We start from the raw sequence: 23,448 nt of genomic DNA, 5'->3' as shown, positions 1-23,448 counted from the left end.
ACCCTTTCTGCTCCTCCAGCATGGTGACTGGTGCCCCATGAGCTATTAACCGTCTCACCACTCCTTTAGCCCATCCAGCTCCTTGCTGGACCTTGGGGTGGTATTGCAGGGGTGATGGATTGGTGATAGGTTAAATCTATAGGAGAAGTCTAAGGGTTAGAAAGTTATCACAAGAAACCCTCAGGACCTGGGATAGGTTGGCAGGCTCCAGCCCCAAAGCAGAATAATCAACTAAGTTTGCCAGCTTCCAGATGAAAGGCAAAATCTGTCTAACCACAAGCTCTAAACTCTGTGGTGGGAGGCTTGCTGTCCGACGATTCTTTAGACCAGAGCTGAGAGCCACAAGTGAGCCCAGCCTCTGGCTGGGAGTTTGCGTATTTGCAAAAGGTGTGTGATTTTTTTTTTTTTTTAAACCACAAGGGAAGCATGCATGAGGTTGGGTGGGTCCAGTAAGTACGTCTGAGACCCTAAAACTGAAGTGCAAAAAACGGAACACACACCCTAGTGCAGGTAAGAAATAGAAATGATTTTACTGCTCGGCATTTGCATATAGAGACGCGGTGCACACAGTACGACGCGGCATTGTTCGTCAATTGATGCAACTCAGTAATTTTTATTGCAACTGGAAGACAATACATCACAGAAACTTTATGGTAGGTCTGGGGGAAAGTGTTATTTACAATAAATGATGAAATAGTTTGTCTTTGGCAATATGATTACATATGAAGAATGCGAAATGCATGTATGGATGCCTCCAAAGCAACACCATCAGGTCCCTGAAGTCCGGCTGATTGTGTCTGCCTTCACAATGCTCCTGCAGGGAACACAGATGCAACTTTCTTTCTCCTTTATGGTTCTCTCTTTCTATTCATGATATTATTGGCAGTTTCATACAGAAAATACAGAAAAAAAAATTGGCTTTTGAGAAATTATTACTCTAGTAAATTAGAATTTGGCCATGTAGGTCTATTGGCCAGCAAAGGTCAGACGACCCTAAGCATCGATAGTAAACCTCTTGGTCTTCTGATTGCTTTATCACTGTTATTTTTTTTTTTCTTCTGTAAAACAAAAACGCAACTCAGAAATGTTACAGAATCAGAGTATAAAAAAATGTACAAGTGTCTAATGCTTCCCAGACACACCCGGATACTCCCCCCCCCCACCCCGCATTTTCACCATGGCAGTAATAAGTAGTAAGTGTGAATAAAACAGCATGAAACTGGTTACTGAATCAGCTATGAGCTTCAATGGCCTCAACACACGTACTCAAGAAATGCTCCATGTTTAAATAACTGAACTTGTGCTAAGTTTCATCTAAAAAAAGGAGGTGGAGGTCAGGGAACTCAGGCCACAGTAATGAAAGGATGAAATACAATTTGTAGGTTTGACAGGCTCACCATATCGAAGTCTGTGCGAATCCAATATGGAATATCAGTTATTTGCAAAAGGTAGGGAAGGCTGTTCTCAACTTTTGCAAATGAAATACAGTGGGAAAAACACTGTTGAATATATTCCAAATAAATAGTCTTGATTTCAACGCTAACAAAACGAACAGGAAGGGTACTTGTGAGCATATCACAGTAAAGTCAGAAGTGATCTTTCACCTAGGTCTGATTTCAAAAGTAGGACAGACAGCAAAATGCAGCACCATAGACACATCGGTTTTGGCCGTTAAAAGATGGATCACTTTGAAAATCGTATTTTCCTTCCTTAATTTTTGGTCAGTGAAGCTAGCACTTGTTTGCTGAACTGTGGAAGAATTTCAAGGTCACACGCATTATTCATGATAAAGCAACCGAGCTGACGAGTCTGTGCTTAATTCAAGAATAACCAGTAGAAGAGAGAGAAAACAAGGAGTTAACCACCTCCGGTGCTCTCTCAAAGGAAGAGGGGTTAACAGATGAACTCACAAAGGTAGGCGGGTCTATACAGAACACTGAATGCCATGTGTAAATCCTCATGAAACTCCAGAAACAGGAACACCACACAATGTATATACTTCGATTTACACATTCCGTTACAAAGAAAAAAGACACCATTACAACTTTGTAACTGTGTTAACTGCAATATAAACCAAAGTCCCGAGTTTGGCAGATAACTAAAAGAGGGTTATCACTTAGGTTATATAGCAAAAGTGTTGATGTATATTATATATAGTAGTATAAATAATAAAAAAGTATTATTTAAATTAGATCACAGTGCTGCATTATGTGCATAACAGTGTTTGATATAGTATTGGAGGGCTGGGACCTACGACACTACGGATTTAACTGTCAACACTGGTTAAGTCACAATCAAGAGGGGACACAGAGTTCGAATGTGTTCTTTTGGTGGCAAAAATCCTGAAGATGAAAGGAAAAAAACACTTCTCTACAGAAACATAAAAATAAATTGCAACATCTGGGCAGCTGTGATCCACCAGAAAGAAACCGAGTCCCAACCTGAATCAAGTTTAAAGGGAAAAGAGGAGTCACATTGAATTTAACCCAATCCCGTATGGAAAACCCTCCCATGTAGGTCACTTGTACAGAACTCTGATTCCTTCTCCAAAAGCCCTTCGAACGAGAGGCTAAGAGCCCACATGCATAGTGTGGGGGGTCACTGAAACGTGAGTTGGTAGCACTTGGTGCCGGGCAGTCCCAGTGTGTCCCAGCACTGAGCTGGGCACAAAAGCCATCTGGACGGTTTTCACAGCCCACAGCCTGAAGTCCCTGGGGCAGGAATGCCATTCGTGTGCAAACGGCAGCTTCTAGAATGCCCTGTGGTAGCTACTGCCGCACCCAGCAAGGACCAGACACGCTGAATGCCTCTCCGAGAAAAAATCAGCTCTTGGGAAAAGCCTCGGACACATCCCTTCTTAAAGACTCAGCCCCAAGACTGAAACCTGCAGCAGTCGTCTTGGCCATCTCAAACCACCACCTAAACGTGGGTTTGGTTCATTTGAGTTTCAAATAGACAGCTTTATTTACCAAAGAACTCTTAAAAGTATATTGATTAGAGAGGGAAGGGAAGTAGGAGCTTATGGTATATAATAAGGCTGGGAAAAATCTATGATGCAGACCCTTTCCACGTAGTACTAGATAAAGATAAAAGACAATTAGAGTAGCATAAAAATAACTGTCTATGTGTATATCATTTAAGAAAAAAGAGCTACAGTCTCTTTCTCTTAAATGTGTCCGAGGGCCAACAGCAAGTAATTGTAGATGTCACGGTGCTGATGTGTTCATGGTTGTTTTCCAAAGCATCTTTAAATATTGCTATAGTTCCCCATCTCCCCCTCCCCCCCGCCCCACGTGAGTATGTGAGATACTGGAATGACACATGAAAACACCCCTTCTCCCAGCAGGAGAAATGAAAGCAAAAACACCACACCCCTTGAACGGTGCTCAGGCGATCTGTCAGACTCATGAATACATATGCTAGTTTGGAAGCTAAAAGAACACCTGACGTTTGGGAAGTAATTCCAAGACTAAAGTGAATTACATTTGAGCAAAATAGTCTTTCACAAATAGGCTTGTGCTTAAATCCTCTACTGCTCTTGGAGGAGGGAGTGAGAGAGGGTGCCTCCCGCCCCTTGGCTTGGCAAGGACACGGACAACCTCATTCTGCCATGAATTCACTACAAACGGCCACATACACATCAATACTTTTTTTTTTTTCTCAACAATCAAAATACAAAGTTAAACACAATTGAGCCATTGTTTTGGTTATGCATAATGTGTATGCCTCCAAAAACAGAAGAAAAATAGAAAAAAGTACCCTCACTGAAGTTTCCCCTAGAAGTCACCCAGCAGGCTTCTACACGGGTGCTGAGGGAGACTCAGGAAAATAACACTTAGAAAGCTGCCCGATGAGGTATTTATGCAAAAAGAGTGGTTCTGGAGTTAAGAACACACTTTTATAAGATATTTATCTATTTCTCAAAGAGATCAGAAAAGTAAATCACACACATTGCATTTTATTATTTTCTAAAAGACACCTTTGCTCCTTTAGAAAAACGAAATGAGGGGAGACAGCCCACCGCGGGGGTTTTGACTGGAAGAAGTCCCCGCCAGAAACAGTCCTGGATGTCCACCTCTGCCTTTCGGGAGGGAAGCCTGAACTTTATCCTGGGGGGGGGGGAAGGGAGTGGGGGGGCAGAGCTGAAGGGGTTGTCTTCCGGGTTTGGTCAGGCGACAACACGTATCAAAGTGTTGCTCAGGCTCCGCAACTGACACAGCTTTTGGGGTGTCAGATACTTGGGGAGATGGAGGGAACAGGGCACTTCGGTAATACATCCTTTTCCCATCTACACCCGGGACAAATGTGCTGGAAGTATTCCGGTTCAGGTCCTGAACTTGACCTGTCATATGGGCGTAGACTTTTTTTCCCCCGCCAGGTTCTCTTACCAGCAACCCACAGGAAGGAAAGCGCGGGGTCCGCGCCAGTTCATTCCCTCCGTCCTGGCTGCTGCTGGCCACTGGGCTCCACGACGGCCCCCGACTGTCCCGTCTTTAAACATCACCGTCTCCCCAGTGCCCCCCGCTCTCCCTCACCACCACATCCTGAGCCCCGGTAGTGGGTGTTCCTGTTTGTGTTTTAAAATTCCCCTCCATGTGGGTGGAAGATCATATTCTTTCAGAGATTTCTCTCTGGATCTCTCAAGATAATTTCTTTTAGGCAAAGGTAACAGGAGTTTCTGGTCTGCGTGACATCGTCCGGTTGTCTAAATTCAGCTCTCATAATCTAGGTGGGCTTAATTCCAGGTTGGTTCGTGTGCTCAGGTGGCAGAGGTGGCCGGCCCCTCCTTCCCACTGCGAGATGGCATCACAGGGAAACTGTCTGGGGCTGGTCCTTCCAACATCCGTGTCACTTCCTCCTTCGCGTGCACCCTAACTCACACCCTCATCCAATAAGGCCCATTAGCGTGCTTTCCCTTCTTCCGGCGAATTTGCATAATTATTCACTGCCTTTTTGCTAGGACCAAATCACGGTAATGGTTTTCTCAAGTCAGCGTCCCGTAATTCTCTTGATTCTATCATACACACTCACTACTAAGTTTGCCCTCAAATTATTGCGTCATGGTAAACATGGACAGACAAAGAGAAAGGACACACTTTTCAACAGAGAACCAGGGGGTCGGGGGCTGAAGTGCAGACAAGGCAGTTAGAGCTCCGCCATCCAGGCCCTACCAGAACACGAAGATATTTTATATTGCAGAGTAAGATTCCCCAACAGTCAGAATTTGTCCCTGAAGAAGGTTAAACCTTAAACACCTGCTTCAAAAAACCAAAACAAAATAATTGGGGAAAAAAAAAACAAAACAACAGAAAAAAAATGAAAGAAAGAAAGAAAGAAAGAAAAAAAAAAAAAGAGAAAACCAAAAGAAACTCTAAGCCTAAGGGCTTAAAAATTAGAGGCATAGCCTTTTCTCTATTTTCTATATTTATATGAAAATAATTCATGCTTCATGCTAAATACATTATTTACCTTACAAGAACTTTGTTATTTTTGAATAAAAAAAAGTTTGTTTTGTGATTTTTTTTTCCTTTTTTATCTTTTTTCCTTTTTTTTCTTTTTTCAAAGGAATCCATGCACTGTGGATCAGAAATTTCTGCTGGCTACACTGGCTGAACGTGGAAATCACTGATTTTGCAAAGATGAATCCTGATATTAACTGCAAACTCCATTTTGAGGGCAGGATAGGACTTTTTTGTTTTTGTATTTTTTTTGCCATGTTTTTACTTTTGTTTGTCCATCAATCTGCCTTTAATCTTTTAGAAATACACCACAATACTAATGGCAGGTTCTGTAGCTTTTTGTTTTCTCACTCGGATCAAACAGTTTTGACAGACAGAAAAAGATCTGTACCATTATTTTCTTCCTTAACAGCTACTGTAATTTCCTGGACTTGATTTTCACTTGGGCAGTTAAGACATAGCTTGTTTTCTGCATTAGTTCTCTCTCTCTCTCTATCTCTCGTGTGTGTGTGCGTGTGCGTGCAGGGCCAACCTTCAGGCTTATGGCTTGTGGAACATTCTCTTAATACAGAACAAAATTCAGTGATGAGCAACATCACTAAAAACTGACCCAGTTTCTTCTCATTGTCACTGACACCTGGTGTAAAAGGAGTGGTCCAGTATGTCCCCCTCCTAAGATGCTACTAGGCTTTCCAGCGAAGAAGCACAAAGGACTGGAGAACGCCCCCCACTCTGTCCACCCACCCCTGCACACTTCATGGCAATGACACCCATGGCAAGGCCAAGAGTTTTCCTGGCACAGCTGGATGCCCCGCACTACGAGCCTGGGTCTGCTCCCAGGGGACCAGGGTTCTTCCTTGTCCCCAGTCGCCTTATACGCATTCACTCAGTGACCCCAACTGGGGGGCCATCCTGACCTTTTAAACCTGAGGGTTGGGCCTGATGGATGATTACTTTGCACACGTGCCGAATGTGTGTTCCCGTGGCCTGACCGTTGGCGTCCCTGCGGATTCAGCCACGTGTTTCTGACAGAGCTGGAGGAAGCAATGGTAATTTTGGCTTTTTCGGTTTTGTCTTCAGATAATGAAAAGCTTTTGTAAAACAGCTGAGTGTCAATATGAGTTCTATGGCTTCAATCTCCTTTAAAATAAAATTCTTAAGGGTCCAAAACAAAGGAGGGGCAAATTAAAAAAAAAAAAAAAAAAAAGGAAAGAAAAGAAAGAAAACCAAACCAAAAAAAAGAAAGAAAAAGAAAAAAGAAAAAAAAAATTGCTGATATTGCCACAAATCATTAGAAATCTCCTGACATGCTAAAACCAAATGGCCGAAAGTTCAAAACAAATCAGTGACTTGTTTTTAATTTTTTGTGGTTTCCTTTTGCTCTTTCTGCCCCTTTGCCGTCCGATTGGTGATGTTATTCAAACAGGACCGAATCCCTGCCAAGTGCAGGAGCGAGCCCGCCGCCTCTTTCATCTCCTCGTCGTCGCTCTCGGGGGGCTTCTCCGTGCGTCTCTTTTTGAGGGGCAGCGTGTCGCTGGGCACCTTCCGGGCCTTGGCGAAGTGCTGGCGCTTCTTGTGCTGGGCTGCGTAGCCGCTGTCCCCCAGGGCGTCCTTGGCCTCCTTGGGGCTGTGTTTGCGGTCGTCCTCCTCCGTGTCGCTGTGGCTCTCGTGGCTCTGGAAGCTGCCCTCGCTGCCCTCCTGGCTCCCCTTGGGGGCGAACTCGTAGTGGTCGTCGGCCGAGGAGGAGGAGACCGAGTCGCTGGCGGGCGAGGTGCTCCTGGCGTTGGACTTGGCACTGCTGTAGTTGTGGTCGTCCTTGGGGTCGCCGCTGACCACCGGGGAGCCGCACGATGGCTCGCTCTCGGTCCGCAGCCGGCAGCCGCCCAGGCCGTTCCTGCGGACGGGGCGGCGGGGAGGGGACACAGAGAGGACACAGGTTAGCCCCCTGCGCTCACGCCTGCAGCCCCCTGACCCGCAGCCCGGCGCTCTGCCCGCCTGGGGCCCTGCAGGCGGCCCTGCTCTGTGGGCAGCGCCCCAAATCCCGACCCCCGGCCTCCCTGCTCATGCCCCGCTCGCCCGCATTCTCCCTCGGCTTGGGCAGAGACGGCAAACCACTCTCTTCCGCGGTGACAGCGGTGGAGGGCCACCTCTTACATTAAACCAGAAAAATCAAGCCGGGCTTGGTTTTGTACGCCCGCCAACACCACGGGGTAGGCTCTGCCGGCCTGCCTGGGTACTTCAGGGGGACAAGCCTGCTCTCTGCCAGAGCTGCGACATTAGGAGCCTCTTGTCAGGAGATGAAACCCAGGGTTCAGCAGAAAGGGCCACCTGCTGTGTGGTGACAGCTATTCGCTCGCGCCTTCCCTCCCTCCCTCGTTCATCCTGCAAATATTCGCTGAACACCCCACATGCAGATGCATGGTCTTAGGGAGGGTCCCCAGGAGGCATCCGTGGTGGGTCAGATACAGACACTGTCGCAAAGATGCTTAAAGTTGAACAGAGAAGCAAGTCGTGGTCACATCACAGGTGAGAGAGCAGTAAGCTGCCACCTACTATACTCACCACCTGCCAAATGCCACGTGCCATCTGCAAGGATGGCTGCATTTAACTCTGTAAAGCGGGTGCGAGCATCCCTATTTTACTGACGTTGGAAGAAGGGTCTGGAAAGCCACACAGCTAATACGTAGCAGAGATGGGATTAAGACCAAAGTCTGATTCTTTTTTTTTTTTTAAAGATTTTATTTATTTATTTGAGAGAATGAGATAGAGAGAGACAGCATGAGAGGGGGGAGGGTCAGAGGGAGAAGCAGACTCCCCGATGAGCAGGTAGCCCGATGTGGGACTCGATCCCGGGACACTCCAGGATCATGACCCGAAGGCAGTCGCTTAGCCAACTGAGCCACCCAGGCGCCCCAAACAAAGTCTGATTCTCAAGATGGGCTCTTAGTGCAATCTGACGGACTCTTGCTGTTTTTCTGATTTCCCTATAACTAGGTCCCTTCCATACACTCCCATCAGAAGCCCACACCAGTTACGACACCACAGATTACTGTCTCGTGTCTTTACGCCTGAGTGATGAACTGAGCTCCCTGTGCTTCCATACTGGCAAAGGGGAGGGTAACTACACCCACTTCGTTGTGGGGCTGAGGACGGGGGACCAGTGCCTGGCCCAAGGGTGAGGACTATGATGTTCATTCCTGCTTCGGCCACACATTCCCAGGGGTGGGCACTGAGAGGACACAGTAGGTGCTCAGAAGAGGTGGTGATGAGAGAGGAATATGCACAGGAGAAAAGGGGTATTTGCAGCTGGAGGGGATAGACGGAGGGCAAGAAAAAGGTCTGCGGAAGACACGGCATCTGACTTGGACATGAGGGCTGAAGGTTCTGGGCAGGGAGGAGAGGTGTTCTATTGCACATGTTGGCCCCATGTCCTGTAAGCCTATCCACCCGATGATGCACTTCTAGGAGCTCTGGGGAACATGAGCACACTTTTCCTTCCTTCCTTCCTACACACCCCCAGCTCTACGCTCTCCTACCATGTTCCCTCCACAGACAGCACGTCCCACCGTCTGTATGAGCTGTGTGATGCCTTGTTCAATGTCTGTGTGCTTCCCATTGGAGTGTTAGCTCCACAAGACAGGGCCCAGTCATGACATGTCCCCCAGCGCCAGGCGCAGAGTGGACACACGAGATAGACTGAGCAAGGGTAGGAGCAGATGGAATTGTGTGGCAGAGAGCATGAAGTTTGGGAAGATACTGTGGGTCTCCCCCAACATGCCTTACTGGACACTCCCCGAACATATGGCATCTATGGAAAGCCTTTGGGGTTGGGCCCAACGAGAAGATTCGGTCACGAGCTGTTACCCTCTCTTTCCTGCCATCTCTATGGGCCCTGAGGCTCAAGAAGACCCTGGTTGCAGCCCAGGGAGAAAGTGAAAGGGGAGGAGAGTCCTTGGTGTAAATGGTATAGCGGGGGAGTGGAGCCAAGGAGTCTCCCTCCTGGTGTTCGAGGCCCTGCAGCGGGTGCTCTGCTAAATGTAAGCGGGTGGTGAGAATTCCCACTGAAATATGCACCAGCAAAATGCATGAGGGCCATTATCCAAACCCACCCTTTGCTACATGCCTGGAGATCATCAAAATCAACCCCAGCAATGACAGTGCTGCCCAACAACAATTAATTCGCACAATGAAGTCCTAGCAGTCTCCAGAACGGCCCCAGGCTGTGTCCTGCACGCTGTGATCCCAGAATCCACAGCACCTCCGCCCAGCCCTTCTGGAAAGAGCCTGGCTCTCAAGACAGACAGGCTTCTGTTCACAGCCCAGCCCTGTTTATTAGTGACCTGCCGTGGGCTCATCTCCCTTACAGGGCGGGGTGATGATGAAATGAAAAGTTCCGAGCGCAGAGGATGGCTTCTTCAGTGGTGCTTGAGAATTCTGCCTTGGTTTCCTCTGTTGCCATCAGACGGCTCACCACTGCTTCTTATGGCTGTGACATGCTTACCTGAGCACTCGTTTTCTTTCTATTCTGGGTCGGGAGGCTTATGGGAACACGGCATAAAGGAAGAGGAAAGAGGACCCGAGAGAGGGATGCCTCAGGGGCTTGCCTGTAAACACAGCCCCTGAGCTTTGGGGAATGGCCCCTGCGATATCTATTTTCTGCAGACTTTCTGTTTCTTGGCTCTGTCTTGGGTGCATAGAAGTGGCTAGGAAAAGATTACTTTGAGGTGTTTCCAAATATGAAACTCAATAAATGTAACTAATTGCACAGGTAGCTATTAATAGTTATTAAACAAGTGAAATTGAAAGTCTCGGATAATGGTTCTCTTGATCTTTGTTGTTTCAGGTAACTGCTGTAAAATGCAAAATAATCGGTCTACTGAACTAGCATAAAACAGTCTCAGAGCGAAGCCCACGACACTTGGATGAGTAAACTGGGCTATGGCTGGCTTTTAGAAAATCAATTTAGTTCTGAATCCTCATTTGTTAACAACATGGGGCTTATAATTCACTTCACTACCACAGTTAAGCAGAACAGGCTACCTCGGAACACAGAGAGAAAGAGAGAGGGGGAGAGAATCATGGGAGCAAGAGTATGAAATTGGGCAAAAATTAGCCAAAAGCTAATTCTTACTGAATCTAGGTGAAAGGCATATGGTGTTCATTGTGCTTTTCCTCTTTCCCACAGGTTAAGACATTTTTTTGAGTAAAAAGTTTGGAGTAGGGCGTGGGAGATATAGGAGATATATGCTAGAATGACAGCAAAGACAGAACATTCTAGTTCCAGACTATTACAAGAGGAAAGGTTCTGGGCCTGAGAACTTCTCTTTCTTAAAGGAGATAAACAAGCCTGAGAGAAGTACTAAAGACACACTACAGTCAAATGGAGAACAGAAGAGAAAATCACTTTGATAGTCCGTGAATTAAATGTTATGTAGGGCGAGGTCTCTGGTACCACTTGGAATCATGCTGCACGCCAACAGGGATTCCATAAGCCACACGCTGGAACACTGGCCCTACTCAACGAACCGTTTTTGCAGATTAAATAAACAGAAACTAAGGAAGTCCCATGACTGGTCCACGGTGCCCCAGCTAGTTCTCAAAGACAGCTCAAGCAGGAATTTGAAATATCTTTCCGTCTCTCTCAGGTAAGGAAACCAATACACCCATTGACCGTATTTCTGGATAAAAACAGGTATGCAGACGTTAAGTTCAGGGAGCAGGAATTAAAATATAAATGTACCTCTCTCAGTGGATAAAGTTAACTTTCCCTGAGATTGCAGCATGGGCGCATAATCCATAAATTACACACGACTCGGCAGGGAGCGACAAGCTCCTTCAATTATGAATAACTTGATGCGATGCTTGTGGTGGCACAAGGCTGCCAGGGGCCGTCATTACGGGGCGCCACATACTTAGAAGGAACCAGTCATCCCGAACATGCTGGAAGGTAAGTAGCTAACCACCTCTTCAAAAATCATTCATTGAAATGAACATGGGATACATGAGAAATGCCTGCCATTCTTCAGGTGTCGCTGAGCTTGCATGTACCACCACTCCCAGCAGTCATGTTAATTTCAAAAACCTGGCATTCATTCTCTCGTCAAACTGATGGGCAACAGCAAACATAAAAGGTGAGAAATCACATTAGTTCAGGCCGAGAATGAGCAGTGCTTGCAACTAACAAGTCAAAGTACGGCTTCTAATGAGACATGGCCATTTTGCGGTCTCCTCTCTTGGTTCATTATTGGTCTAACCATACGTACCACCTCCACCGTGCACCTGGGCCCAAGGGTTTTCTCTGGAACTGATGGTTTTAAACCTAGGGACCAACATTTAGGGTGAAGTGGTCCTCTCAAGGGACTAACCTGAGAACTCTGGACTTTTGTCAAGCGTGCAGTTAATGGGATCCTGAATCAAGGCTAGAACCGGAGCCAGTGCAGGGCTTCTGTCTAAAACCAAACACAGGTAGAAAGACCACGGAAGACAAGAGATGGCTGGGGGTTTTCACTTCCAGCCGGGAGGCAGAGAAAGCATCTGGAAGGCACTCTTCCGACTATCACACAAAAGATCTTGGACGAAGTACAGCAACACAGTTTTAAGTCACTGCTGTGTTCCCAGTGAAGCCTTCACTGGAAAAGGGGACTCTTAGAAACCCATGCAAACACACGTGTACCAAGAGAATGTCACATACACACAAAGTTAAAAAATAAAGGGACAAAATCTGAAATGGGAGCAGTAGGCAACCAAGAAAGCCAGGGTTTCCCCAGAGCAGACGCCAGCACTGTGACAAGGGCCCGAACTTATGGTGATGGGGACAGAGCGGCAGAAGATTGACTCCGGCAGCTGCTGTGGCTCCTCAAAGGGGATTAAGGTGGCCTCAGGTGTACTGGGCCCTAGGCACCCAGCGTAAGTTTTGAAAGCAAATCCTCTCTTCAAGAACACAACCTGAATTTCAGCCATCAGGATTCCCCCATATTACGGTTAATCAAATATTCACATAGAAAACTCATAACCTAAAATCATCAAACATACCAGCAAGCAGGCAGCTAGGAATGTATAAATGTAAAAATGTCATGTAAATGAAAAAGCTAAGACGTCTGAATAATGATAATCTCAATGAGGTCCTAGGGAAAAGTAACTTGCCCATCACAGGCAGACAATGGGGCTAAAAGCCAGCCTTAACCTCCGCTCCAGATGGGATGCAAAATAAGAAAAGCATCCCCTGAGATTTTTTAACCACAAGCCTTGAGTCTTGTGGGGATGAGGCCAGAATTTGGGTCCACTGTGTGGACCCAAAGGCTTTAAACTAAATTTAATTTAAAGTGCCCAATGGTGCCTACTAGAAGAAAATACAAATCCTTTCTGGAAGAACAGTCTTTAATCTCAGGCCACAATGAATTCCCACAGATAAGACTTTAAGGAACATAGGTTCATAATAATAATAATAATAAAAAAAACCAATTAAACACAAATAAGCCACCATAAGGCAGAGGCAACAGAAAAACCAACGATAGAATCTGAACTGTAAAGCTGACAAATATTGAAGTAAGTAGGTACACGATGTCAAGCATGTGTACAGAAATAAAAGAGGGAACTGAAAAGTATCAGAAAGGAAGAATAGATTATGAAATCTAAGTAGACAGATTTTGGAAAGCATCAGAGTTGCCTGAGATGAAAAAAGTATAATCCCTGAAATTAACCTCAATGAAGCTGAAGGAGAAAAATTAGTTAAAAAAAAAAAAAAAAAAAGAGCAGTGAATTGGAAGATGAATCTGAAGAGACTACATACCATGCAGCAGAGACAAAGAGAAATACGGAAGGCTGGGCAATGTGGAATACAGTAAGAAGACCCAATGTAAATACAACTAGAGTTCCAGAATGAAACAGAACATGGGGGCAAACCCAACGCCTGAAGAGAAAACGGGCTGAGAATTTTCTCATTTTGATGAAAGGTACCAATCTTCAGATTTAACCAACAAATCCCACAGAAGATAAGTAAAAAGAAATGTGTATCTGGACACATCATAGTCGAACTGTAGACATTTAAAAAAGGGAGAAAGAAGACTTAAAAGTAGCAGAAAGAAAACACATCACCTAAGGACGAGCATCAGTGGGGAGCCTGGGTGGCTCAGTCAGTTGAGCCTCTGACTCTGGATTTCGGCTCAGGCTGTGATTGCAGGATCCTGGGACTGAGCCCTGAGGTGAGGGCTGAGCCCTGGAAATGGGCTCTGTGCTCAGGGGAGCGTCTGCTCAGGATTTTCTCTCTCCCTCTGCTCCTCCCCCCATGCATGCACTCTCTCTCTTTCTAAAATAATAAAAATAAATAAATCTTTAAAAAAAAATAAAGAAGAGTATCAGTTAAGATAAAACAAGCAAAACAGATGAAAGTGGAAAAATATTCTCAAAGTGAGAGAGGAAGGAAAGAATGGTCAAACTAGAACTGTATGCATTATAACATTATCTTCTAAGAAAGAAGGCAAAATAAGTATGTTTTCAGACAAGATGTCATTAGTGCTTTAACTAAAAGCAGATACTCAGTATAAGGAACTTCTTAAGAATATATTTCAGGAAAAAAGGAAAATGAAGGTCTGAGACGCAAGAAGAAATGATAAGCAAAAAATATGTAATCAAGTATTGACTGAACAGCATAATGATGATGATAATGACTAAGTGACTTAAAAAAAAACTGAAATAGAACCAAAGTACTGGACAAATGTAACACATCATTTGGGAGGCAGAGAAGAACAGTTAAAGCATTCCAAGGGCCTTGTATTGATCAGGAGGTTAAAAGTATTGATTAACTTTAAACATTTTAAAATATTCATGTTACAAGTTCTGGGATCAACACTAAAAGACAAGAAACAAAATGTATAATTTCTAAACCATCAGAAGGGAAAAAAATGAGGAATGGGAGACTCTTGATCAATTTAAAATAATGCAAGAAATGAAAAAGAATCTGGAAATAGCAGAGCAAACAAATACAAAATAAAATGGTAGAAATAAATCCAAATATGTTATTAAAAAGGGGCTAAAAATCTTCACTAAATGGTAAAGATCATTAACGCAGAATAAAAAAAAAAGCTGTTTCTAAGAGAAAAACCTAAAACACAAAGACAAAAAAAGGTTAAAAGTAAAAGGATGGAAAATGTTGTCTCATGCCATGCTGGTGTAGCTATATTAAAACCAGAGAAGACAGATTTTTAAGGCAAAAATCATTACTACAGATAAAGAGAGTCATAAAACATTCATAAAGGTTCAGTTTACCAGGAAGATACAACAGTTCTTTTTTTTTTTTTTTTTGAAGATTTTATTTATTTATTTGACAGAGAGAGATACAGCAAGAGAGGGAACACAAGCAGGGGGAGGGGGAGGGGGAGAAGCAGGCTTCCCGCGGAGCAGGGAGTCCGATGCGGGGTTCGATCCCAGGGCCCTGGGATCATGACCCAAGCCGAAGGCAGACACCTAATGACTGAGCCACCCAGGCGCCTGAGATACAACAGTTCTAAACATGGATACCTCCACTAAGATAGCTTCAAAATATACACAGCCCAAACTGAAAGAGCTACAAGGAGAAACGGTCAAAATCCACATTGTAATGGGAGATTTTAAATACATCATTCTCAGTATTCAATTGATCAAGGGTGCTGCTCCCCCACAACAGGGTTAGTAATGCAGACTTGATCTAACGGACATATACAGAACATGTGTTAGTAATGAAGACGACATATTATTTTGAAGCACACATAGAATATTTATAAAAACCAATGTATACTAGATCATATAGCAAGTCTCCCCAAATTTTGAAGAAGCGGTATCTTACAGATCAACTCCCTGACCACAAATGCCTGGTAGTTAAGAATCAGTGTTGAAGAGGTAACTAAAAACCAAAATAAGAAACAATCACCTTCTCCTCAGTTTGAAAATTTAAAAACATGCTTCCAAAAATACCTGTGAGTCAAAGAAATCAAAAGGGAAATTAAAAATACTTTGCACTGTTAATAATGAAAATAAAAGATATCAAAACTCATGGGATACAACTAGGCAGTAGTTTCAAGGAAATTATAACCTTAAACTTTTATAGAAAAAGAAGAAAAGTTTAAAAATGAAAGTAACCAATCCAGACAAAGAGAAAAAGAATAAACCTACAAAAAGAAAGCCAATTATAAATGAAGGAAAAAAAAAACCAAAAGCAAACAAAAAAACCCAAAACCCCAAACCAAAAAACCCAAAAGTTGACTTTGAGAGGAAAGCCAAAAAACTATGGCAAGATTAAGCAAGAAGAGTGATGTTAAAATGAAATAAGGAATGAAAAAGGAGCATAACTACAAAAGTATTTTAAAAGACGGCAGACACGTTATGAATAACTTTCCACCAACAGACCTGGAAACTTTGGTGAAGTGGACAAATCCCTACAGTTACCATAATGAATTCAGAAAGAAATTAAAAATAAGCCATACTCTTCTTGTGACATTTTCTTCTCTCCCTCCTACCATAAAGCATAACCTATTTCTGAGTTTCAGAACTGCCTTCAAAGAACATGATTTCAGAAGATGGAAGCTGACAGGTGCATGGTCTTTAAAAACAAAACAAAATATAATACAAAAAGACCAATAGCAGGTACTGCATCGGGAATATAGTCAATGTATTGTGACAGCACCGTATGAGGACAGATGGCAGCTATCTATGTCTGTTGTGAGCACAGCATAATATATAGACTTGTCTAATCATTACGTCGTACACCTGTAACTAATGCAAAATTGTGTGTCAACTATACTTCAATTAAAAAAAGAAAGCCCAGGGGCACCTGGCTGGCTCAGTCAGTACCGCATGCACCTCTTGATCCTGGGGTTGTAAATCCGAGCCCCATGTTGGGTGTGGGGATTACTTAAAAAATAAAGAAGGGGAAAGATTTGTCTCCTTAAAAAAAAACCAAAAAAAACAAATCTCAGAAAAGAAAAAAGAAAAAGAAAGACCGGTGGCAAATCTTCCCTCAAGTTCTGTTGTTAGACTACACTCTATCTTAAAATTGAACGTTGTCAGCTTCCTGAAACTCCTGTGACAAACATCTTCTCAAAGGGGAAAGACAAAGTTAGGTGACCAGGAGCAGATCTTAGGCTGAGAGGAGTTTTCCTGAGGACTCTATTCTGACAGCACCTTAGGTATTAATGCTCTGTATTACAGTAAGACCATTAATTCCTGACTCGCTTCATGTTCCATGGGAACTGCAGTTTTCACTTGAGGTCCAAATAAAATTAAGTAGCTTTAGCTGGTGCCTAGATGGAACTTTCTTATAATTTTATAAACTGCTGAGGTTCAGATGACTGCTGCCACTCCTTAAAACCAATGGCTTGAGCGGATGTACACTGTGCTGAAGGGGGCATAAAAAGCTCAATCTAAGCCTTTTCCTGGGGTTTGGGGCTAGGCTTCAGGTGCTCAGAAAGGGGACCTGGGAAGGTGTGTGGAGGGCAAGCTAGATGAATCCAAGGCTCCCCACATTATTAATCTTATTTTTGTTTCCAATTGGCTTTACTACGGTACAAGACACAAACATGAAAAACTTACCATCTTAACCATTTTTAATTGTATAGGTCAGTGGTACTGAATGCATTCATAATTACTGTGCGGCCATCACCACTGTCCAACTCTAGAACTCTTCATTTCATAAAACTACAACTCTGTCCCCAATAAATACTCACTCTCCACTCCTTCCCCCCCTTAGCCATTGGCAACCACCCTTCTACTTCCTGTCTCTAGGATTTTGACTACCCTAAATACCTCATATAAGTGGAACACGGAGTTTGTCTTTTTGTGACTGGATTATTACACTTAATGTAATCTCCTCAAGGTTTATCCGTACCGTACGTAGCATGTGTCAGAATGTCTTTCCTTTTCGCGGCTGAATGAGATTCCATTGTGTGTATATACCACATATTGCTTATTCATTCGTCTGTTGACGAAACCTTGGGTTGCTTAAACATTTTAGCTATTGTGAATAGTGCTATGAACACAGATGGACGGAAATCCCTTCAAGACCCTACTTTTGGTTCTTTTGGGTCCAAACCCAGAAGTGGAACTGCTGGACCATATGGTAATTTGATTTTTAATTTTTTGAGGAATCGCCATACTGTTTTCTACAACAGCTCCACCATGTTACATCCCTACCCATAGCATACAAGGGTTCCAAGTCTTCCACATCCTCCTCAACACTTGTTAGTTTCTGCTGTTGCTACAAGTCATCCTAATGGGTGTGAGGTGGTATCTCATAGTTTTGATTTGCATTTCCCTAATGATTAGCGATGCTGAGCATCTTTTCATGAGCTTTGGCCATTTGTATATCTTCTTGGGAGAAATATCTATTCAAGTCCTTTGCCCATTTCTGAATTGGGTTGTTTGTTTTTCCATATTATTTATCAAGCACCTACTTAACACGTATCATATGCCAGGCACATAACTCTGCATTACCCTAATAACCCGTAAGACTGGTTTACTAATGAGAAGCCCAGGCACACACATACAACCACAGGATAAGGACTGGGTTAACTTGGTTCCTGAGTTCTCGTATGTAATTTCTGGCCCTGCTGCCTTATGAAGGACCCCCACCCCCTCAGCAGTTTTCTCCCAGTCCTCTTTGGCAAGCCTTGGACATTTAATTCTTCTCAACCACCTAAATGATCACTTGCAGTCAAAAGAGCCCTCAGAGTTGAAAGCAAGGGGGCCCAGATCCCAGAGAGCTGCTATGGCCCCTACCTGGGAGGCAGCCCATAATGCTATAAATGTGAGAAATTTGGGGCTCCTGTTTCCCAAGAGAGCCAGGAACAGTTCTCCTAGGGCTATAATCGTTTGTTCCATTCAATGTATTCTCTGCAAAGAATGTCTCTGGGAAAACCGAAGACACAGGCATGAAACTTTCGTGTGAGAGTCATTTTGAGGATGATGTGTCTTGAGGACTCTATGCCCAGGCAAATTTAAAAATAAGCAGGTTTCCAACGACTAAGGATGGGCCAATCTCTGAGGTTATTGAGTAAAAAGTCAACACTGTAAAGTCAATTACACTATTGACAGATACTCTTACAAGGAGATTTCACATCATAATTATATGCAAAGGAACCCAGCAAATACAAGCTGTGTAATGATCAGCTAATAAAAGTAACACTTCATCTATGTCAATAACAGTTTCAGAGTTAAGACAAACAAACATGGCCTTTGCCACTCAGTGGTGGGGAAAAAAAAAAAATCCCTGAAAGACAAATATTTTCACTTAAGGAGAAGTCACTTAGACTCACACAGAAAACCTGCCACACAAAGCAGAGTAGGAAATTGGTCTTTAGTGGGTGCTAATGACTCTCTGGCCCTCCCTCCATCCCCCGCTGCACTGATCGGGGGTGGCGGGCAGTGGTGGGAACACGAACACCCTCAGAAACCCTTGGTCACCAACACGGGGTCTGGCCAACATCTGCTGTTGTTCTGTTCTCCTGCGGACTGTTTTCCTTTTAACCTCAGATACATGGTCAAATTTTTAAAAAATTTTAAATTACAGTGAGTGTGAAAGAGCAAAACAAGATCCTCCCACCCAAAGACTTATTAATGGGTTTTACATAGACAATGGTTCTGCAAACACCCCCGTGGCTATGTTTATGTTTATTCTTTCTGAAAGCATCTCAGTACCTATTATTTGCCAGGCATTTGGGGCATGAAGAAGGCAAAGTATTCTGAGCAAGGGTCCTTGACCTTACAGAGCTTGCAATACTCCTCTCCCCTAATTTCTCTTAAAACTGAGCTGGAAGGTGCCGAACTTGTATTTGGAGAATGCACTGCTAATGCACAATGGTTTTCTTGACTGGTTCTCGCTTATTTATGCAGATGGAAACCTGTCTAGTTTTGCAAACCAGCAGTTGTGCATTTCACCGAAAACTTCTCTGATGCTGACGAAGGTCACTCTTAGACTATGTGTGCTTTCACAGTGGACAGACATCAAGCAAGCAAGTGGACAGACATTGAAACTACTGTCACTCAGCTCCAAACCCACCCTTCCACAGTGCTTTGCGGGCTAGGGCTGGGGCTGGGGCTGGGCTGTGCAAGCCCCACGTCTACTGCACCATCTGGCTCCATGTTAGGCTCAAACAACATGAGGTGCCACGGAAAGACTGGGAAGGGGGAGGAGGAAGAAAGGACACGCCCCTTCCTGGGTGTATCCTGTTCACCTGAGGCCACAGCTCATTCCTGTAGAAGCTGTTGAATCCAGCTCATGGTCCCTCTGATGCTTACAGAACCAACTTCTTCACGTTCCCCTACAGGGCTTGCACCAGCAGGAGATCTGAGATCCCTCTGGTCCTTCCACAGGTCCCTCCTCTGAGCTCAGAGACTCCAGCACCCTGGGGAGGGGTACCCGTCAAAGGTCTGGATCCCCACCCCCCGGCTCCTCTTCTGAGGTCTGAGCCCCACCTCTGCAGGGCAACCATCACAACCTCTCCCCTTTCTCTTAGCCTGAGGGGATGTGGCTGCTTCCAGCAACTGCTCTCACCATGATGCCTGGAGTTCTCTTTTTACCCTTCCAGTTACTTGGTTCATAACTTCCTACCTGGTTGATGGTTCTTTACATGAAAGTCTCCCTGCTCGAACACCTAGTATGCTTTCTGTCTCCTGACTGCACCTGAAACCTGTTTTGTGGTCTTTCACCGTGGCAGAGCCAAAGTGAAGTGCTCCCTTCACTGGGGAAGTGGCAACTCTTTAATGAGAGACAAGACTTCACTGTTTTGTGGTGGTGCTTTGTTATTGCCCCAACCAGAACATAACCAGGAGGAAAAAAAAAAAAAGGAAATCAATATTTTAAATGATCCTCTAGGGAGTACTAATCAGTAGAATGTATGATAATGGGAAATGATATACGTTACAAGGATAATAATTAAAATTAGGGGATGGCTCCTGCTGAAGGCCAACCTGGTCTTACATCTCTCTCCCCGTGCGCCCGGCTCTCCTGTGCTCTGCTCCGAGGAATGGCCGGAGCCACATCCAGATCCATCCTGGAAAGGGCTGAAAGGAATGCTCAAGATGACAAACTGAAATCTATACTTGGAATCTGCTAATGAACATAGACTGTTGTTCCACGAGAAACAGTCTACAGTCTCAAAGTCCTGTCAGCCAAAAAGTAAGGGTGGGAGGTGAGGCTGAAAAGATTTTAAGTAAGACCAGAAAATGGAGTATGTCTCTCTCATAATGTGACGCAAAGGCACTGATACTTTGGCTTCATGGAAGAGGCTTTTCATTTATGAACTCAGGAATTAGTGATCTACAGATAACCATGGAAGATACTGGAGAAATACAAGAGAGAGACCCATCCCCCCATCTATTTTTGGAAAGTATCACCATATTGGGTTAGCGGAAATGCTATGTGGTTTTCTAACTTTATTACTATTCTAATTCCAACCAAATTCCCTCCTCATCAGATCCTAGACACCAGTGTCTGCCCTGAAGATTGGGGGACTTCCACCTTGGCAAGAGTAGGTTGGTTTGCCAGAAGAGCGGCAAGACACAATTGAGCGGGAAAGCTTCACGTGGTTCCTTCACACGAGGGAGCTCGACCTTGCATCTTCCCTCAGGCCCCCCAACAGACCTTCTGGGGTGGTTTCCTTTGGGACATGAGACACTATGAAAGGAAAATGGCCTTCAGATGCGAACTTGATCCAAAAGTGCAGAGTGAGCAAGGAGAGGATGCTATGGAGGGGTATAGCTCAGTGTGATGGGCCTTCCAAGTGAGAGCCTGGGCCCGACACTGCAAACGTGAGGAGTCATCAGCCATCAGCCAAGTGAGTGAGAGCCAGCCCTATCTATAGCAAGTAAACCCGAGAGCAGAGGGGGACACACAGAGGAATTTTACCACACAGGGTCACCCATCAAAGGGCCGCAAACAAAGCATGGGGCTTTCAAAGGAAAGAGAACTCCATCCAGGGTGGCTCAGAGGCCACGTTCCCAAAAGCTTTGTGAAGTAATCGTTTTTGTGATGGACCTTGAAGGAGGTGCTGATTTGCACGTGGAGGCTGAGGGAAGCCTACACAGAGGAAACAGAATGGATAAGATGGGCCAACACTGGGGAACAAGTTTGGCTCAAGGAGACAGAAGGAATGGGGTGATGTCAGGCTGATATGTGGGAGGCAGTGGGCAGAGAAGCAGCAGGAAAATAGGAGGTGGCATTCACACTGGCCCCTTTGAGGGGTCAAAGCTAGTGAGAGACCCTAACCCAGGGCTGGCAATGGAGTAAGAAGGATGGAGGGAAGCAATTTCCCAAGGAAGAGTTCATGTGGCTTGGGCAACTGACCTGATTCTTGGAAGCAGGGGGAATGCTGCCACCTGTTATTTATATCCCACTTACCAAGGCACTTTTCACACAGGATTTTGCGGTTCATTCTAGAGGTAGACCAGTTGGCCTAGAATCTAATGAACAACTTGCTCACCACTTCCTTCCCCCTTCCTTGCCCCACCTTCTTAGAACAAAAACACTTAATTTGTCTTCATCTCCTTATCTGCCACGGGACCGAGATAATTTGAGCCCAGAAGGCGAAGCTGGCTCGTGGACTGGGGTCCCTGGGAATTACTTTGACTTTTCTGAACACCCAAACCAAGTTTACTGTCTTCACTGTTTAGAGGCTGGGCCTCTCCATCCCAAGTGACCGTGTGGGACACATGATGATGCCCTTCCCACTTCTTAGGCAGGCTCTGCCCAGAGAGTGTCTCCCTTACCTCACAGCTGCCGTCATTCCAATGGGAGTGATTGGCAAAGGCCGAACTCCAGGAAACAGCCCGCGGCTCAGAACCCGTGCTCCATTTTGTATCACTCCTGGAGGAACTGGAAAAGCAAAAAGGAAAGACACCACACATGAGTTCAACTTCTAAGATTTCTGTTGAGTCAGAAATTCTGGATACACCAGAGAGAAGAGAGAGAGAGAGAGAGAGCGAAAAGAGAGAGAAAGTATTACTGGCATAGAGAGTGAACAGAGAGAGAGAAATACGCGTGTGCACGTGCACACACACACGTACACGCATGCACACCGAGAGGGAAAGAAAGATACCATGCCTCAAGAAAGAGGTTCAGTCAGCCGTGTCAGACCATTACCTTACAATCAAATTATTGATGCACTGGTTTAAAAAAGGGTGAGTATTAAAAAAATGGGCTTCAAACATTATTTGCTTGCGCTTATTAAATATAAGCTTTTATTTCCAGGCAGACCCTAACAAGATCTCAAGAACACTGACAGAAGTCTGATAGCAATGACCAAACAAAAGCATTTCCTCGTGCTTCTCCAATCATGGTCAGAAGCTGAGAACACCTTTCTGTTTGTCCTTAATCCAACAAGGGAAAAAGAGAGCCAAAATAATAACAAAGCTGATTTTACAAAAAGCCTCTTGGCACCTCAGTGCTCACAACACAGTTCGTGCTCACAGTGATTTCTGCTGCCGAGGAAAGACCCTTCCTCAGTGTGGCGGGGTAGAGGGTTGGCAGGGAAGCTCTGGCTCCTGCCTCAGAATCATGCAGAGCCCGCTCTGGAGGGCCCACTTCCTCCTTTCTCGAAGCTTCCCCCCAAGCAAATCTCCAGAGAGTTCTCTCACCATCCTGCCTTCTCCTAAATACCCTCGTCCCTGGAGCAACGGTAAGCCAACCTTTTTGCCAGTGAACATCAGATCCCGTCCATTTCCATACAATCCCACAGGAGCCTCACACCTGTCTGAGGAGTCACACAACAGGGGAACCACAGGAAATCCCCAAAAGTCCATCTTTTTCGACCTCCCAAATAGCAGTTTCGTTTGGTTCAAGCCAATACTCTTCCTGTACTACCAATTCTCCTCCATGCGTCCACGGGGCCAGGCGTGCTTCATGAAGTGAGAGCCCTGATGCGGGGCTTGGAGTCTTAGCTTTAATCTTAATTCCTCTTGTGTGACTTTATGCAAGTTACCGAAATCTCTTCTTCCTTCTCTGAACAGCATCCTGAGTCCCCCG

The 23,448-nt window shown here is 44.8% G+C and overlaps 1 protein-coding gene across 7 annotated transcripts in view; it reads right to left on the bottom strand.

The window, feature by feature from the left end:
* Positions 1 to 593: 593 nt before the first annotated feature.
* FOXN3 (forkhead box N3) overlaps positions 594 to 23,448 on the bottom strand; it is a 380,637-nt gene continuing 357,782 nt past the window's right edge. For all 7 annotated transcript variants that reach the window (XM_081830069.1, XM_081830068.1, XM_081830074.1 and 4 more), the window contains 2 exons: positions 22,194 to 22,299; positions 594 to 7,353 (listed from right to left, as the gene is read on the bottom strand). In XM_081830069.1, coding sequence (XP_081686195.1) covers positions 6,816 to 7,353; positions 22,194 to 22,299 — 644 coding nt within the window. In that variant the 3' untranslated portion in view covers positions 594 to 6,815. The remainder of the gene's footprint in view (positions 7,354 to 22,193; positions 22,300 to 23,448) is intronic.

Source organism: Leptonychotes weddellii, chromosome 9, assembly GCF_054177405.1.
Source record: "Leptonychotes weddellii isolate Sample4059 chromosome 9, ASM5417740v2, whole genome shotgun sequence".
In the NCBI taxonomy this organism is placed as follows: domain Eukaryota; kingdom Metazoa; phylum Chordata; class Mammalia; order Carnivora; family Phocidae; genus Leptonychotes; species Leptonychotes weddellii.
This window is presented reverse-complemented; position numbering and strand designations above follow the sequence as displayed.